This window comes from Talpa europaea (assembly GCF_964194135.1).
Source record: "Talpa europaea genome assembly, chromosome: 4".
In the NCBI taxonomy this organism is placed as follows: Eukaryota; Metazoa; Chordata; class Mammalia; order Eulipotyphla; family Talpidae; genus Talpa; species Talpa europaea.
Window position 1 is genome coordinate 47,816,710 of NC_140070.1, and position 18,885 is coordinate 47,835,594.

At 37.7% G+C, this 18,885-nt stretch overlaps 1 protein-coding gene across 2 annotated transcripts in view; it reads left to right on the top strand.

The window, feature by feature from the left end:
- The window catches only part of PCCB (propionyl-CoA carboxylase subunit beta), a gene marked incomplete at both ends in the record, with an annotated part of 68,060 nt that overhangs the window by 37,871 nt on the left and 11,304 nt on the right, over positions 1 to 18,885 (top strand). For both annotated transcript variants that reach the window (XM_084231468.1, XM_084231467.1), the window contains 3 exons: positions 1,160 to 1,280; positions 3,067 to 3,148; positions 12,913 to 13,036. In XM_084231468.1, coding sequence (XP_084087594.1) covers positions 1,160 to 1,280; positions 3,067 to 3,148; positions 12,913 to 13,036 — 327 coding nt within the window. The remainder of the gene's footprint in view (positions 1 to 1,159; positions 1,281 to 3,066; positions 3,149 to 12,912; positions 13,037 to 18,885) is intronic.

Consider the following 18,885-nt stretch of genomic DNA (forward strand, 5'->3'; position numbering starts at 1 on the left):
CTCATAGCAGGAATCTAGAAAACTTAAATAAGGGACCAGGAAAATGAATAACTATAAGATAGTGAAAATCAAAATCAACAAAAAACTATGAACCAGAGACACTTTTAGGGGGGCGGGAGGGGAGGGATTGGGGTCAGAATGGGGGGGCTGCAATTGTATGGGGAATATAACAATAAAATTTATTTAAAAAAAAAAAAAAAAAAAAAAAAAAAAGAAAAAGTAAAACAGTGTAAAGGAGGTTGGGAGTGTTGTTGTTATAAATAGGATGGTAAGGGTAGATGACCCACTGCCAGGGTAAATGTGGAACGGATGTGAAGGAGTTAACAGTGCGGATATCTAGGGGAGAAACACTGCAGGCAGAGGGAATAACCTTTGCAAAGACCCTGAGCAAGGAAAGTGGCAGGCATGCTCAGTGAATAGCAAGGAGGGTGGATAGTGTTAGAGGTATACAATTTGATCTGGCTTCAAAAGCTCACTTTGGTTGCTGTGTGATTAAGAGACTATAGGGCCAGTGGTGGAAGCAGGGGTTCTGGGGAGGTGAAGCTGAGAGAGAGTTTCTGGTCCTATCTTCTCTCATGTCTATGGCCTGGTTGACTGTTCTGTGACTTCAGAGTTTTTTTTTTGAGAAATGTCAGCTCATTTCCCTCCTTATGGAGTATAGTACAATAACATTACATGCCAGATATTAATTTGCTAAATCTTTTCTGCAACTTTGGAGACAATTGACATATAACCAGGCATTATTTTAGATGTGGGACTCTAGTGGTAAGACAGATTTCACCCTTTTGGAACTGATGTTCTAGGAGAGAGGTCAGGCAGTGAACAGGAAAATAGGTGCTGCAGAGAACAATGAGTGGATGGGGATAAAAAATAAGAGACATGCAGATTGGGGTGTTCTAGTGATGGGTCAGGGAAAACACTTCTGATAGGTGCATAGAGTATGATCTTGGCAGAGGCATAGGTACAGAGCAGAGGAAGCAGGTCACATGGACTGAAGGCCCGCCTGAGGTAGTGGCTGTGGTAATCCCATCGTCAATGGAGAGGACTAAGCTATCATCACAGTCTGCTTCAGATACACTTGGGAAGGACAGGTAGATCTGAGGCAGCATCTTTGGGCTCTCAGGTGCACTAGCCTGTTTTATCCTCCCTGTTTTCTCAGGTGTGGCCCACAGAGCTTTTGAAAATGATATTGATGCTTTGTGTAATCTCCGGGAGTTCTTCAACTACCTGCCCCTCAGCAATCAGGACCCTGCTCCCATCCGTGAGTGCCATGATCCCAGGTGAGTTGCAGACTGGAGTGGCTTCTCTCATTTTGCAAGATGGCTTGCCTTTCTCTGGGTGCTCCACCCCAGCAGGTCCTCCAGCATCTACCCCATTGGGCAGCTTGGAGCTGACTGTGTGGTGGAGTTAGCTTGGGTCCCACCTGTGCATGTGGTGGGACCTGGGTACAGGAACAAAGAAAGATGTTTTTGTTTTTTCCTTTGTGTAGTATCTGAGAAGTAGCTTGGGAGTAGAAAGTGGCAAAAGAAATGTTTTTAGTATCTAGGAGATTTCTAATTTGTCAAGAATTAGAGATGGGAGTTTTTTTGGTTTTGACATGAAGTAAGTGTGAAGTGGTACACCAGCCTTGTAGGCCTCCAACCCATGGGCTTCTACATGCCTGCTTGTGACTAGAGGTGGGTGCAGTGCTGGGGACTGTTGTGTTGTGGGCTAACTAGTGAACCACTTCTTGCTTGCTTGCTATGGGGACCACTGCCTGACATGGCATCACAGAGTAATCTAGAGGCCCTGCCAGGGAACTATTGCTCCAGATGTCTGGCTGCTTTTTCTTCCATTTTGTTTCCTGCCCAAATTAGTACTCATTGACTTGGGCATTCTTCTGCAGAAGGATTTTGTAATTCTCTCCATTGGGAAGAAACCATTTTGAGACACTGTCCTGTGAAGTAGACTTGGGTTCTTACCAGTGGGCCCTGTCTGTCCAGGTGTGCTCCAAAGAATCATATCCCCATCACTCCACCCATCTGCCTTTGCTCCATTCCTCAAGGGGATACAACCAGAAGCCCACTATGCATGGTCATAATAGGGAGGGAGAGGTTGTATGGCCCATAAGCAGTGGGCTTAGCTTCCTTTTCTTAACATCGATACTATTTGGGATTCTTGAAAGAGTTTGGATACCATTTGAAGGTGTTATGGCCCAGAGCCCTGGAAATGTCTAAATAATGTATGTTGGCCCAGTCATATTTTCTCTGCTATGATTCCAGGGAAATACATGCAAATGAAAAGCAAGGGAGACTTTATTATCAGAGTGGAATGCTCTGGGAAGTTGGGCTTGATGAGCATGTGGCTTGACCCAAGGCCAGACCTTAGTCCAGGTGTACCTCAGGGCCAGAACACCCCCTGCCTGACTACATGGGACAGGAAGGAATGAAAGCCTGTTGGAAAGTCTGACATGCTGAGTCCTCCTCTGGTGTGGTGGAGTGGGCTGTGGTTCAGCTACTGCTCAGTCACACAACACAAGAGGAAGCAGATAGTCAAGAGCCTGAGTAACTATTTAGTTTTCAATGATTCTGTCCCCCAGGATCCTGAAATTTTGCCCTTTAAAGGCGCTATTGCAGGTTTGCCTTCTGTCTGGGAATATGAGCTTATAGTGGTTTTAGCAGAACTCTGGCCTGGCTTTGCATTTCTGAGTCATTGGTGTCTTTATTCTTAGTGTCTCAGGTGGTTAGACTGTGTCCTCCCACTAAAGTGCTTGTATAGTGCCACACAGTGCCTAAAATACAGGAGGTGTTCAGAAAAGATAAATAAAGGAATCACGTTCAGGGGTGTAATTCCATTCTCTTCTCAATGAAAACAGAAAGGTCATTTGGGGTTGATACCTAGCCCTGGGTCGGTTTATATGGTGGCAACAAAGGAATTAATTTTGGGGGACCACTTTAAAAACCCAGCAGGAATAGAACTGACCTAGCCCTGACAATGTGTCTCCCTTTCCCTTGCCCATCTCCTACCCACAGACAGTAACTGGTTCTGCCATTGTTGTTGATATCTGCTGCTTTTTTCTTTCCAAAGTGACCGCTTGGTTCCTGAGCTTGACACAGTTGTTCCTTTGGAATCTACCAAAGCCTATGACATGGTGGACATCATACATTCTGTAAGTGCTGCATCTGCCTGCCTTGCCTGTGCCAGGTTAGCCACTTCCATGATCACTGTGCTTTGCCTAATGAGTAGGTGCTGGGCCTGCAGCTCTTACACTGGTCAACACAGGCAGAACCTTAGGGACAGGCCAATGAGTAGTACCAGAGGCCACTGAGTAGTGTGTTCTGGGACTAGTAGCTAAAGCTGCCCCAGTGACTCAGATGGACTTGAGGACTGGATAAATGAGGAACCATTTTGGCCAGCAGAGCTCAGGGGTCTTTAGAGGCACTCCAAGGTGCATAGAGAAGACTTTTGTTAGTGCCTTTGTTTGGAGCCTTGTGCTTACAGGAGTTTGTCTTTCTAGAGAAAAGAGAATACACAGGATAATGGGGTTGAGGTGTTTGTGTATTGCATATTGGTCTCTTGTCTTTTGTATGAATAGACCACAGTTCATCTGCTGTTGATGGGCGTTTGGGTAGATTTCAGTTTAGGGCTGTTAGAGATAGTTCTGATATCGACATTGTATTATGTAATTTTGGTAAATAGGTTACTAGTTTCTTTTTTTGCATTATAACATGTTTCAGGTGTGCACCATTAAAAATCAACATGTTAAGAAGAAATTGTCCTAAAAAAACAAATCAACACATGTGTATACTACATTGATTTCACCACTAAAAGTCCAATTCTATTCATCACCATACAGTTGTTCCATTTACCTGATTTACCTACTCCACTTCCTCCTTCCCTTCTGGTAACCACTAATTTGGACTTACAGTGTAAAAGTTTATTTTTGCTTTATTTATTAGTTCAGCCCCTTTTTATTCTGTGTACCACATAGGCGTGAAATCACATAATGTTTACATTTTTCCCTTCGACTCATTTCACTTAACATAATACTCTCTAGGTGCATCCATGTTGTTGCAAATGGCAGGCTTTCAGCTTTTTTAATAGTTAAGTAGCATTCTGTTGTGTATATATACACCAAATCTTCTTTATCCAGTGTCTCCTGAGGGCATTTAATAATTAACAATATATAAAAAATCAATAAAATAGACAAACCCCTAGCCAGGCTCACAAAGGAAAAAAGGGAGAAAGCACAAATAAACAGGATCATCAATGAAAGAGGAGAAATCACAACGGACACAGCAGAAATCAAAAGAATAATCAGTAACTACTATGAACAGTTATATGGAAACAAGTTTAACAATCTAGAGGAGATGGACAAATTCCTACAACTCTACAATCACCCAAAGCTAGATAAAGAAGAAATAGAACACCTAAACAGACCAATTACAATTAGCGAAATTGAAATGGTAATCAAAAACCTCCCCAAAAACAAAAGCCCAGGACCTGATGGATTTACAAATGAATTCTACCAAACATTCAGAGACGAATTAGTGCCTATCCTTCACAAACTCTTCCAAAAAATTGAGAAGGAAGGGACAATACCAAACACGTTCTATGAAGCCAACATTACACTAATACCAAAACCGAACAAGGACAACACAAAAAAGGAAAACTACAGGCCAATCTCCCTAATGAACACTGATGCAAAAATCCTCAATAAAATTTTAGCTATCAGAATCCAACAATGTATCCATAAGATAATTCACCACGACCAAGTTGGATTCATTCCAGGGGCACAAGGATGGTTTAACATCTGAAAATCAATCAACGTTATCCAACACATCAACAAAAAGAAATATAAAAACCATATGATAATATCAATAGATGCTGAGAAAGCTTTCGACAAAGTGCAACACCCATTCATGATAAAAGCCCTTGAAATTCTTGGGATACAAGGAACATACCTCAACATCATAAAGGCCATCTATGACAAGCCAACAGCCAGTATCATTCTCAATGGTGAAAAGCTGAAAGCAATTCCATTAAGATCTGGAACAAGACAAGGATGTCCACTCTCACCATTGCTTTTCAATATAATACTGGAAGTCCTAGCCAGGGCAATAAGACAAGAGAAAGACATCCAAGGAATCCAAATAGGAAAAGAAGAAGTCAAACTATCACTATTTGCAGACGATATGATATTATACATAGAGAACCCCAAAAACTCCACAGAAAAGCTAATTCAACTCATCAATCAGTTCAGTAAAGTGGCAGGATACAAAATCAACACGCAAAAGTCAGTAGCCTTCCTATACACAAACAATAAATCTGAAGAAGAAGAAATCAAAAAGACCATCCCTTTTGTTATTGAAACAAAAAAAATCAAATATTTGGGAATAAATCTAACAAAAGAGGTAAAGGACCTATACAAAGAAAACTATAAAACACTGTTAAAAGAAATAGAAGAAGACACAAAGAAATGGAGAGACATCCCCTGCTCATGGATTGGAAGAATAAACATTATTAAAATGGCCATCCTTCCAAAAGCAATATACAGATTCAATGCTATTCCAATCAAAATTTCAATGTCATTCTTCAAAGAAATAGAACAATTATTGATGAAATTCATATGGAATCACAAAAAACCCCGAATAGCCAAAGCTCTCCTGAAAAAAAAAGAAGGGAATGGAGGCATCAGACTCCCAGACTTCAAACTATACTACAAAGCCATAATCATCAAAACTGCATGGTATTGGAACAAGAACAGACATACAGACCAATGGAATCGAATAGAAAATCCAGAAATAAACCCACAGATTTATGGTCAACTAATCTTTGACAAAGGAGCAAAGACTATGCATTGGAGCAAAGAAAGTTTGTTCAATAAATGGTGCTGGGAAAACTGGGTCGCTACATGCAAAAGAATGAAGCTTGACCACCACCTCACACCATACACAAAAATCAACTCAAAATGGATTAAAGAACTAGACATAAGACCTGAAACCATAAAATATATAGAAGGAAATATAGGCGAAACACTACGTGATTTGCACATCAAAGACATCTTTACAGACACATCACCCAAAGCAGTGATAGTGAAGGCAAAGATAAACAGCTGGGACTATATCAAATTAAAGAGCTTTTGCACAGCAAAAGAGACAATAACAAAAACAAAGAGAAACCCCACCAACTGGGAGAACATTTTTGCACCCAACACTAATGATAAAGGACTGATCACAAAAATCTGCAAAGAGCTGATGAGACTCAACAACAACAAAGAAAATAATCCAGTCAAAAAATGGGCAGAAGAGCTTAAAAGAAACTTCTCTGAAGAGGAAATGCAAATGGCCAACAGGCATATGAAAAAATGTTCAACATCACTTGTCATCAGGGAAATGCAAATCAAAACTACCATGAGATACCATCTTACACCAGTGAGAATGGCACATATTAAAAAAACTAGCAACAACAAATGTTGGCGAGGGTGTGGAGAAAAAGGAACTCTTCTGCACTGTTGGTGGGAGTGCAAACTGGTCCAACCACTGTGGAAAGCTGTGTGGAGATTTCTGGACCTACTAAACATAGAGCTTCCATATGACCCAGCAATTCCACTCCTAGGTATTTACCCAAAGGACACAGAAACATCAATTCCAAAGAACACCTGCACCCCTATGTTTATAGCAGCACTGTTTACAATAGCTAAGCTTTGGAAACAACCCAAATGCCCAAAAATAGATGACTGGATCAAGAAGATGTGGTACATATATACCATGGAATATTACTCAGCATTCAAAAAAGATAAACACATGCAATTTGCTGCAACATGGATGGCGCTGGAAGGGATCATGCTCAGCGAAATAAGCCAAAAAGAAAAAGAAAAATACCGGATGGTCTCACTCATAGCAGGAATCTAGAAAACTTAAATAATGGACCAGGAAAATGAATAGCTATAAGAAAGTGAAAATCAAAATCAACAAAAAACTATGAACCAGAGACACTTTTAGGGGGGCGGGGGCGGGAGGGGAGGGATTGGGGTCAGAATGGGGGGCTGCAATTGTATGGGGAATATAACAATAAAATTTATAAAAAAAAAAATAAATCTTAAAAAAAAAAAGAATTAAAAAAAATTCAATCATTACTTGTGTTATGATGGAAGATACATAGATTTATCTACTCACAGCTAACATGAATTATCACACTAAGAATGGACTATGTATAAAGAAGATTCTTGTCCAAGTTCACCACTCATTTGTAAAAATCATTTGACTTTGCTTTAGGTTATTAAATCTATGTCCTATCTTGCTACAAATGAATGGCTACACGTATCAGTTTAAATTAAGTTTAGGATTAGAAATCAGATTTTCACTGATTGTTTCATGAAAATATTTTAGACAATCAAATCAAGTCTATTAGACTTAGGATCACTTATTTAATTGGTCTTATATCAGTTGGAATAGATGTAATGTTCCAAAGTAATAAACTTATGGATAGAAATTCAGAAAAAAAAATAATTAACAATATAAAATACACCATAAAGTAATATAACATGGTACACAGAGCAATTACTGAAAAAAACTGAGGAATGTTTGTTATGACAATAAATGCGAATGGCTTAACATTAAACTCATTTACCTTTTATTAAAAAAGAAAGATGTTCAGTTTCCCTCATAAAGCAAGACTTACTATGTGTGGCATATGGGAGATTCTTAAATTGATTCCAGAAAGTTAAGCATAAGGGATGGGCAAAAAGGTGTGCCAGGAGAATGGAAACAACACAGTAGTGTGTGTGAGCCTATCAACTGAGACCTTTTCAAATGCTAAAATCCACAGTTCACAAAGATAAAAAAAGATTTATACCACAAATAATGTAACTACCATTGTTATAAAGCAGATACCATCGGACATCCATAGAGACATAGATAGAAGCAAATAATTATAAGATGCCCATTATCTCCCCTATTATTTAACTTGTGCTGAAGGATTAGCAAGTCCTGTTATAGAAGAGCCTCAACTAGAGGCAAAAGCCTTGGGAAAGGAACTGTACTTGTAGATGATGCAGTATACTGAAAAAATGCAAGTGAATATATAACAGTTATATACCATAATTAGTACAAGGCAGGTCAAATAGACAAAAATAAGTTCATAGAGACCTAATAGCATAATATGTAGATCTTGAGAATGTAGTTCAGACTTTACACTCTGATAATAGGCAGTAAATCTTATTATCAAGTACACATGGACATTAACAAAAGTTGATCATACATTAGGTCAGAAAGCAAGCATTGTATTCCATGAAACAAAAATATTACAAATAACACTGACCAAACCTAGTTATTTATAGCAGTGAAAATAGAAGTACTGTTTTACTTGGAAATCTCTGAAACAATTCTTGGATGAAAGGAGAAAATAGACTAAAATGATAGAATTCTAAAAACGGAAACTCTACATATCAAAATCTATGGAATACTTTTAAAACAACTAATGGAGGGAAAATTAGTCTTAAATGCTTTATGAAAATGAAAGAAGGAAAATAAACTAAATTCCCAGCTCAAAAAGTCAGAAAAAAATAACAAAATAGAAATAACAAGAAAGAACTTAATAAAGATAAAAGTTTATGATGTAGAAAGTTTATGATGTAGGAAATAAAAAATGTGTCATTAGTGAACTAGAGTAACCACTGGCTAAAAGCACAAAACAAATACAGAGAAGGGGGAATAACCATCAGAAATAAAAGAAATTTAGGGCTCACTGGTGGCACAAGGGGTTAAGATGCAACCTATGAAGCTACCCGCAGCCACTGTAGCACTAGTTTGATACCTGGCCAGGGAGATACCCACATGGTGCAGCAGATCTCTCCTGACTCTCCCGCTGCTCCCCTCAGCAGTGTATTTCAGTCAATCTGCCTGTTCTGTTCCCCATTCTGTCTCTGGTGAATCCTCTCACCCCCCACACCTCTGGCCTATACCCCAGTTCTTGTATACATAAATAAATAAATCTTTAAAAAAAAAAAGAAATGTAAAAATCTTAAGATTAGATGAACTGGACAATTTCTTTAGAAAACACAAATCAGAAATTGATCACAGAGGTAGAAAGCTTAAGTTGACTAAATTCCATGGAAGGAATTCACATAAAAACCATCAAGTTCAGATAATTTCCTTTGGCATTGGATGAGACCTTTGAAAGTCAAATAGTACCAATGCTATGTAAATTGTTTCAGAGCATAGTAAAAACAAAACATACATCATTCCCACATTCTTTTTATGAAGCAAGTGTAACCTGGTTATCTAACTTGATAAAGAGTGTGCTTAAAAGGATTTCAGGTTAATATTACTTACCACTATTGATGCCATAACAGGAAATGTTAGTTACCAGACTCAACTTCATGTTAAATTTATACATCATGGCCAAGTGAGATTGATTGTAGGAACGCAAGGTTCTAGGAAATCCCCTAATGTCTTAATATAAAGGAGAAAGATTATTTTCATAGATACTGAAAAAAGCCTTTAAGAGAGTTCAACATCTGTTTTTGATAGGAACACTCAAAAAAAAAATAGTAATTGAACATTTTAACATGGTAAAGCTTAATATATACCATCTTAATAAATATTTGGTTCTACTAAGATCAGAAACAAAGCAAAAATGCCTACTATCTTCCCTGTTATTTGACTTACACTGAAGGATTAGCAAGTGCAGTTAGAAGAGGTTCAACTAGAGATAAAGGCCTTGGAAACGAAAATCGTGTATACATAACATAGCATAGTAAAAAATGCTAGTGAATGTGTGATAAAACTAACTGAAGCAATAATTAAGGAACAGGCTATAATGTTGATATACATAGTCTTCCTGTATACAACCACCAAGGATAGTATGCTAGCATAAAAACTACCTTTACATTGCAACAAAGCAGACAAAATATTTAGTAATAAACCTTTGGAGCAAATTTTAAAATGGAGAAATGCAAAAGTAGACTTTGAACAAAGGAGAGACATCTTTTTTCTGGATGTTTGGTTAACATCAGAATATCAGTTCTTCTGAATTTGGTTTATAAATGTAAGACAATCCAGTAAACAAAAATTTAAAAATAGAGCTAGAAGAATTTGCACAGAAGTTCATATAGGAAAGTAAAAGTGCAAAAATAACTAGGAATATATTGCAAAATAAAACATGCTATATTTAAAACAGTGTGGTACTGGCACATAAATAGCTCAAATGAAATACAAGTCAGATGCTAGAAATAGATTCAAGTAGACAGAGAATTCAGGTATGTAATGTTGTATCTCAAATTCTAGGGACAATGATTACCTAGTTAACAAATGTTGCTGGACAGCTTGATAGCTGTTAGGAAATATATAAGATTAGATCTTTATGTCATACACAAAAATAAATTGCAAATGAATTAGAACTAAACATAAGTGAATGTATATAAGCACTAAATGAAAGCCTACATGAATTTTTCTGTATTTTAGGGGGGAAGGTAAAGAAAGTATGATTCAAAATTTACTTAGTTTTAAAAAGTGGTAAATTTGACTGTAAAAAAATTTTAAATCCCACTCTACTAGTAAGGAATTATAAACAGTGTCAAAAGACAACCAGCAAACTGGCGGGAAATATTTGTAGCACAGATCACAAAGGACTAGTATCACTTATATTTATGGCGGTCTTAAAAATTGAGCATGGATAGCTCCTAAGATGTAAATGTATGGAAGGATGTTCACCTTTATTCATAATGCTAGAAATGCATATTAAAACCACACTGAGTAATTTCTCACCCATCAGATTGGCCAAAAAAAAAAAAAAAAAAAGCTTGAAAAAACTTTCATTAGTAAGTCCATGAAGAAGCAGGCATGTTCATATGTTTCTGGTAGGGGAAATGGTAATATCTAAGACTAAATAAACATTTATTTACACTTTGACCCAGTAATCCCACTTTTAGGAGTTTACCCTGAAGATACACTTCCCACTTTGCAAGATTATAGACACACAATGCTACAGTGTTTATTTGTAATGGCAAAATTATTTGGAACAACTTGACTATTAGTTTCAAAATAATAAGACAGATTTGTTGAATACTGGGTGCATTTACAGAATAGAGTGTTATGCAGGAGTGAAAAAGAATGAGGAAGATCTCTGTGGTCTGATAGGGAGTAATTCCCAAGATATTTTAAGTGAAGAGATCCAAAGTGCAAAAGAGTATACTCTTATTTTTCATCTAAGCCTTAACTTAAGGGGGAATTACAAAGATGTAAAGCTATCTGTTCATTTGTGCAATGCACACCCTAAATATACATATAAAATCAATGAGACTAATAACAGGATGAATGGATATATGTTGGAAAGGATGGAGGAGTGACACTACTAAATTATATTAATTTTTACGTATTAATTAACTGGGCAAAACCTTTAAAATAAAATAAAAAATGAAAACGAATCTGACCATGTTTCAAATAAGTAACCTTTGAATCCAGTATTTTGAATGTATATCTGTCATTAGAAATGGTTGTGAAGGGCCTCTGTGGTGGGGCAGCAGTTGAGCGCTGGGCTGCGAAGCTGCCTGCAGCCTCTGCAGCGCAGGTTTGATCCCCCGCCACCGGCGAGGGTCGCACATAGCACGCAGACCTCTCCTGCAGGCCTGCTGCTCCCCTCAGCAGTGTACTTCTTCAGACTGCTTGTTCTGCTCCCGCTCTGGCTCTGGTGAATTCTCTCACCCTCCCATGCTTCTCACTGTACCCAGTGCTTGTATAAATAAATAAATAAATCTTTAAAAAAAAGAAAAGAAAGAAATGGTTGTGGAAGAAATACTGAAATTTATTTATTTAAAAAAAAAAAGATTTATTTATTTATTTATACAAGTACTGGGTACAGTCAGAAGCATGGGAGGGTGAGAGAATTCACCAGAGCCAGAGCAGGGAACAGAACAGGCAGACTGATGAAGTACACTACTGAGGGGAGCAGCGGGCCTGCAGGAGAGGTCTGTCGTGCCATGTGGGACCTTCGTTGGGGACCAGGAATCTAACCGGTGCTGCAGAGGCTGCAGGCAACTTCGCAGCCCAGTGCTCAACTGCTCCGCCACCAGGGGAGGCCCAAGAAATACTGAATTTTAGTTAGCAGGTTTACTTTTTTGAAGTTACGTAGACCAGCAATTCTGAAACTATTTTCTTTATTTGAGGATTGAATAAAAAGTACATTTTGAGAATGTTGATAGTTAGATGTCTACTGAAGGAGTTATGAATATAGAAAAAGGGAAAAATAGAATGAACCCTGTAATTGACATGGACTCTGTTGAAGTACATCATTATGAACTCAGTTGTCATAGAAAATGTATTTGTGTATCTGGTTTTCTTAGTCTGTCCTCTGGGATAGCTTCTTAGAAGTGTGTGCATGTTCCTAAAAGGAAAACAGATCTCTTGGAGAAATAGCTGATTCTGGGCTTGGGGTAGCAGAATGTGTTGGATGAACCTTGAAGGTAATTCTAGAACGTAAGGTAGTGCTCAAAGAATGATGGAGAAACATCAAAAGGGTATAGGAGCCACTTTGAGCTCTGGCAAATGTGGGACAATTTAAATCTGCAAACATGGTAAAATATTAATAAATGGGAAATTTCAGTGAAGGGTATATAAATTTTTTAGTATTATTCTGGAAATGTTTATGTAACTTTGATATGTAAGATTGAAAATAAAGCATAATAATTATAAACTCAAGTAGAACTTTTACAAAAGACTGCACTGGTTTATCCTCCCATGTAGTGTGCAAGACTATCCCCCTCCAGCAGGGCAGAGGTGCTGTTCTGCCTGTTGTTTCATTTCCTTGGAGAACCTGGGGTGGATGGGCGCTGTGTAGCCCTGTAATTCTGTAATATAGCACATCTGTAATTCTGCATTGTGGTGGCATCTTGTTCTTTATCATTTGAGCTCAGGAGTTAATTTATCCCTGCAGGTTGTTGATGAGCGAGAATTTTTTGAGATCATGCCAAATTATGCCAAGAACATCATTGTTGGTTTTGCAAGAATGAACGGGAGGACTGTTGGAATTGTTGGCAACCAACCTAAGGTGGCTTCAGGTAGGAGGCTACATGCTCGCATAAACCTCTTGTGGCAATTGGAAACCTGGGCTGTCCACATTGTGCCCTTTCCTTAGAGAAAAGCTCACGTATGTTGTAAAAGCTCTTAATGTTAATATTTCAGAAATGCTTCTTTCCTACCTGTATTTTAAGGGTTTATAGATAACTTTCCTCTTCAACTTATATGACCTTTACCTTTTCTGAGGTCTGCTTTCCATTCCCCCTAATTAGATATATGACTCATCATCTAAACTGTGAGCTCCGTGAGGGCAGAGGTGTTGGTGTCTTCTTCACAACATTTTAGTGACAGATTACATTGTGTAACATACACATACAGTGTTCCCTGTATACAGCCTAGGCATGTAGTAGGCTAACCATCTAGGTTTGTATAAATACACTGTGTGATGTTTATACAGTGACAAAATAACCTAATGGCACATTTCTCAAAATGTGTCCCTATCAATATATGGATATATTTTTTAATAGGGTAAACACAGATAACAACATTTGACTTTTTTTTAAAGATTTATTTATTTATGCATACAACAGCTGGGGTACAGGCCAGAGATACAGGGGGTGAGAGGATTCACCAGAGACAGAGTGGGGAACAGAACAGGCAGACACTGAAATACACTGCTGAGGGGAGCAGCGGGCGAGACAGGAGAGGCCTACTGCGCCATGTTGGTTGCTCCCTACCAGGCCGGGGTTCGAACTCATGCTGCAGAGTCTGCGAGTTGCCTCATAGTGCGGTGCTTAACCCCTGGCAACTACCAGGGAGGCCAAACATTTGTCATTTTAACCATTTTCAAGTGTATAGTATGGTGGCATTGATTACATTAACTTCATGTTCAGTCTCTGTTTCCCAAACTTTTCCAGATCACCCCAAATAGAGACTCCCACCTTACTCCTTGCCTTGTATCTGATCTTAGTGGGAAAGCTAGGTTTTCATCACTAAATATGATATTAACTATAGGTGTTTTGTAGATGTTATCAGTTGAGAAAGTACTTCTGTATTCTCAGTTTTTGGATGTTTTTATCATGAGTGGGTGTTAGATTTTGTGAAAGCTTTTTCTGCATCTAGTGTGTTCATGGGATTTTCCTTCTTTAACCTACTGATGAAATGGATTATGTGAATTGATTTGTGAATGTTGAAACAATTTCGCATACGTGTGAAAATCCCTCTTGGAGCAGTGCATTGATTTTATGCATTGCTGGATTTGATTTACTAATATTTTGTTGAGGATTTTTGGATGTATATTCCTGAGGGCATTGGTCTGTAGTTTCCTTACACTGATGTCTTTGTCTGATTTTGACATTAGGGTAATACTGGCCTCATAGAATGGATTAGGAAGTATTACCTCTGATTTTAGCTACTGGAATGGATTATAGTGAATTGGCATAATTTCTTTTTTAAATGTTTTATAGAACTCACAAGTGAATCTTTTTGGGCTGCATTTAAAAAAACATAAGAAATAAAAGTGGTGTTACAAAACAAAAACAATATTTGATATCGGCTTTCATATTTCTCCATGTACTTTCTTTACTGGAAATCTTTATACAAATTTGTGACACCACCTATTACCCTTTCATTTCAACCTGAAGGACCTACCATTTATTGTAAGGCAGATCCAGTGGTAATGAACTCCTCAGCTTTATTTGGGAATGTTTTATTCTTTCAGCACTTTTAATATGTCATCACATTGCTTCTGGCTTCCATAGTTTCTACTGAAACATCATTTGACAATTTTATTGAAGATGGTTTTTATGTGATGAATCACTTCTCTCTGGCTACTTTCAAAATTCTGTCTTTGATTCTTGACAGTTTGACTGTATGTCATAGCATAAGACCTGTTTGAGTTTATAATAACTATCATAATGAAATAGTATTTTCTATAAATATTTGTAGACTCTTGCATCAAATCCGGGAAAGTTTTAGACGTTATTTTTTTTTTTACCCTACATATTTTTAAAATTTAATTTTTTATTAAATTAATAAATTTAAATATCAATTTAGTTTATAATAAAACTTATATATAATTTTACATTGTTGTTCAATGTTTGATTTCTTCTCTCAGGTGTAATCCCCATAAAATTCCCACCACCAAGTCATCTGTGCACCATCACCATAGTCCCTTGTGCTCTTCACTCCCCTGTTCTGATCCCTCTCCCTCCCACTCCCCTGCAGAATGTCTCCAGTTTATAGTTTGCTGGCTGGTTTTGTTTTTGTTTTTTCCTGATCCCTTGTTTGGTTACCCTATGTTCCGCCTATAAGTGAAACTATCCAATATTTTTCCTTTTCCTTCTACTTCTGACTTATTTCATTAAGCATAATCCCTTTCAGCTCCATCCATGTTGCTGCAGATGGCATGAGTTTATCTTTTTTGACTGCTGAATAGAACCATGTATCTTGAGCCATGCATAAGAGTGTAGGTTTCCTTTTAGATTGTTTTTGTGCCCATTGGGTAGATTCTTGGCAGTGGAATTGCTAGGTCATATGGTAGTTCCATTTTCAGTAGCTTGAGGGTAGTCCACACAGCTTTCCATAGTGATTGGACCATTTTGCACTCCCACCAGCAGTGTAAGAGAGTTCCCTTTCCTCCACATCCTCACCAGCATTTGTTATTGCCAGTTTTTTTTTTTTTTTTTAATAAGGGCTACTTTCACTGGTGTGAGGTGGTATCTTATTGTGGTTTTGATTTGCATTTCCCTGATTCTAAGTGATGTTGAACATTTTTCATATACCTATTGGCCATTTGGAGAAGTGTCTTTTTAGCTCTTCTGCCCATTTTTTGACTAGATTGTTGGCTTTGTTTTTGTTGAGTTGTGTGAGCTCTTTGTATTTCTTTGAAATCAGTCCCTTAGCAGTTTTATGGAGTGCAAATATTTTTTCCCAATCTCTAGGGTTTCTCTTTGTATTGGTTATTGTCTCTTTTGCTCTACAGAAGCTATTTAGTTTGATGTAATTTCATCTGTTTATCTTTTCCTTCACTTTCTTTGCTTCAGAGGATGAGTCTCTCAAGGTATTGGAATGTTTTGCCTGTTATCTTCTATCTATTTTATGGTTTCAGGTCTTATGTTCAAGTCTTTCATCCATTTTGAGTTGGTTTTTGTGCATGGTGTGAGGTAGTAGTTTACTTTCATTCTTTTGCATGTGGTTTTCCCAGCATCATTTGTTGAACAAATTATTCTTGTTCCATTGCATATTCTTTGCTCCTTTGTCATAGATTATTTGTCCATATATGTGTGGCTTTATTTCTGGGTTTTCATTTGATTCCATTGGATCTATGTGTCTGTTTTTATTCCAGTACCATACTGCTTTAATTATTATGACTTTTGTAGTATAATTTGAAGTCTGGGAGTGCAATACTTCCATTCTCCTTCTTTTTAGTCAGGAGAGCTTTGGCTATTCAAGTTTTTTTGTGATTCCATATAAATTTTAGTAGTATTTGTTCTATTTCTTTGAAGACTGCCATTGAGATTTTTATCAGAATTGCATTAAATCTGTAAATTGCTTTTGGTAGGATGGCTGTTTTGATATTAGTTCTTCCAACACATGAATAAGGGATGTCTTTCTATTTCTTGTATCTTCTATTTCTTTTTAACACTTTTATAATTTTCTTTGTATAGGTCTTTTACCTCCTTTTTTTTTTATTTATGCAAGAACCGGGGTATAGGCCATTTGTGCTGGAGGGCGAGAGGATTCACCAGAGACAGAGTGGGGAGCAGAACAGGTAGAATGACCAAAATACACTGCTGAGGGGAGTAGCAGGCGAGACAGGAGAGGTCTGCCGCGCGGCTTGTGGGGATCAGAACTGGCACTGTAGAGGCTGCGGACAGCTTCACAGTGCTGTGCTCAACCGCCTATGCCACCAGGGAGGCCCCTTCTACCTCCTTTGTTATGTTTATCCCAGGTATTTATTTTTTTGGTACAATTTTAAATGGGGTGGCTTTTTTGATTTCTTCTTCAGACTATTTGCATATAGGAAGGCTACTGATTTTTTTTTTTAGATTTATTTATTCATACAAGAGCTGGGTACAGGCCAGAGATGGGGAGGGGGAGGTGAGAGGATTCACCAGACACAGAGTGGGGGACAGAACAGGCAGGCTCTGAAATACACTGCTGAGGGAAGCAGCGGGCGAGTCAGGAGAGGTCTGCTGTGCCATGTGGGTCACCTCTCTGGCCAGGGATCAAACTCGTGCTGCAGTGGCTGCGGATTGCTTCAGGTTGCTTCTCAACCCCTTGTACCACCAGGGAGGCCCCAGGAAGTCTACTGATTTTTGTGTGTTGATTTTGTATTCTGTTACTTTACTAAGCTGGTTTATTGTTTTACTTAGTTTTTCTGTAGCGTTTTTAGGGTTCTCTATGTATGTTATATCATCGGCAAAAAGTGATAGCTTTACTTCTTTCCCTATTTGGATTCCTTGTTTGTCTTTCTCATCTTATTGCTCTGACTATGACTTCCAGTATTATATTGCAAAGCAGGCATGAGTATGGAATACGATCTTGTCTTATTCCAGATCTTAAAGGGAAGGCTTTCAGCTTTTCACCATTGAGAATAACATTGACTGTGTGTTTGTTGTGCATGGCTTTTATTATGTTTAGGTATGTTCCTTCTATTCCAAGAATTTCAAAGGCCATCATCATAAATAGTTGTTGAACTTTGCCAAATGCTTTCTCAGCATCTATTGATATAATCATTTGTTTTTTTTTTGTTTTTGTTGATGTGTTAATTAATTTTGGGGTGTTGAACCATCCCGTGCCCCTGGAATAAATCCCAGTCATGGTCTATTTTCCTTTTGATGCAAGTTGGATTTGGTTTGCTAGGATTTTATTGAGGATTTTTGCATCTGTGTTCATTAGGGAGATTGGCCTGTAGTTTTCTTTTTTTGTGTGTTTTCTTTGTTTGGTTTTCATATTAGTGTAATGTTGGCTTCATAAAATGTATTTGGTAGTATTCCTTCTTAATTTTTTTGAGACTTTTTCTGGGACAGGCACCAGTTAATCTTTGTATATTTGGTAGAACTTGTTTGTGAAACCATCTGGTCCTGGAATTTTGTTATTGGGGAGGGTTTTTGGTTTTTTTTTCCTAGTTCTTTGAAATTGGAGATTAGTTGTTTCTTTGTGTTCTTTCTTGTTTCTGGAAAGTTATGTCCTCATTATCATACATCTCAGGGTGTTTTTTAATTTCTTCTTTGATTTCCTCATTGATCCAAAGGTCTTCCAGTAATGTGGGGTTCAGTCTCAATGAAACAGTTGATTTCTTGTTTCAGTCTTCATGGTTGATTTCTTGTTGTTTTTATGATCAGAGGAGAGTTGGTATGATTTTGATCTTCATGTACCTGTTGATGTTTGTCTTGTCACCCAGAATGTGATCAGTCCTGGAGAAAGTTCCGTGTGTGCTTGAGAAAAATGTTTACTTGGATTTTTGGGGGGTGCTATGTCCTATAGATGTCTGTTAGGCCCATGAGGTCTAGGTCTTTATTTGAGGCTATCATGTCCTTGTTTATTTTTTGTCTTGTTGATCTGTCCATTGGTGAGAGTGGGGTGTTGAAGTCTCCTACTACATATGTATTTTCTCTTATGTCTGTTTTTAGAGATAATACTTAAATATATTTTAGTGCTCCTTCATTTGGTGAGTATATATTGATGAGTCTTATATAGTCCTGGTGTATTTTCCCCTTGATCATAATGTTGTGACCATCTATGTTTCTTAATTTTTTCAGTCTGAAGTCAAATTATCTGATATAAGTATGGTAGTTCCTGCTTTCTTTTGTAGTCCATTTGCTTGTAGAATTGTTCTCCAACCCTTTACTTTTTTTTTGTTGTTGTTGTTAAGATTTATTTTATT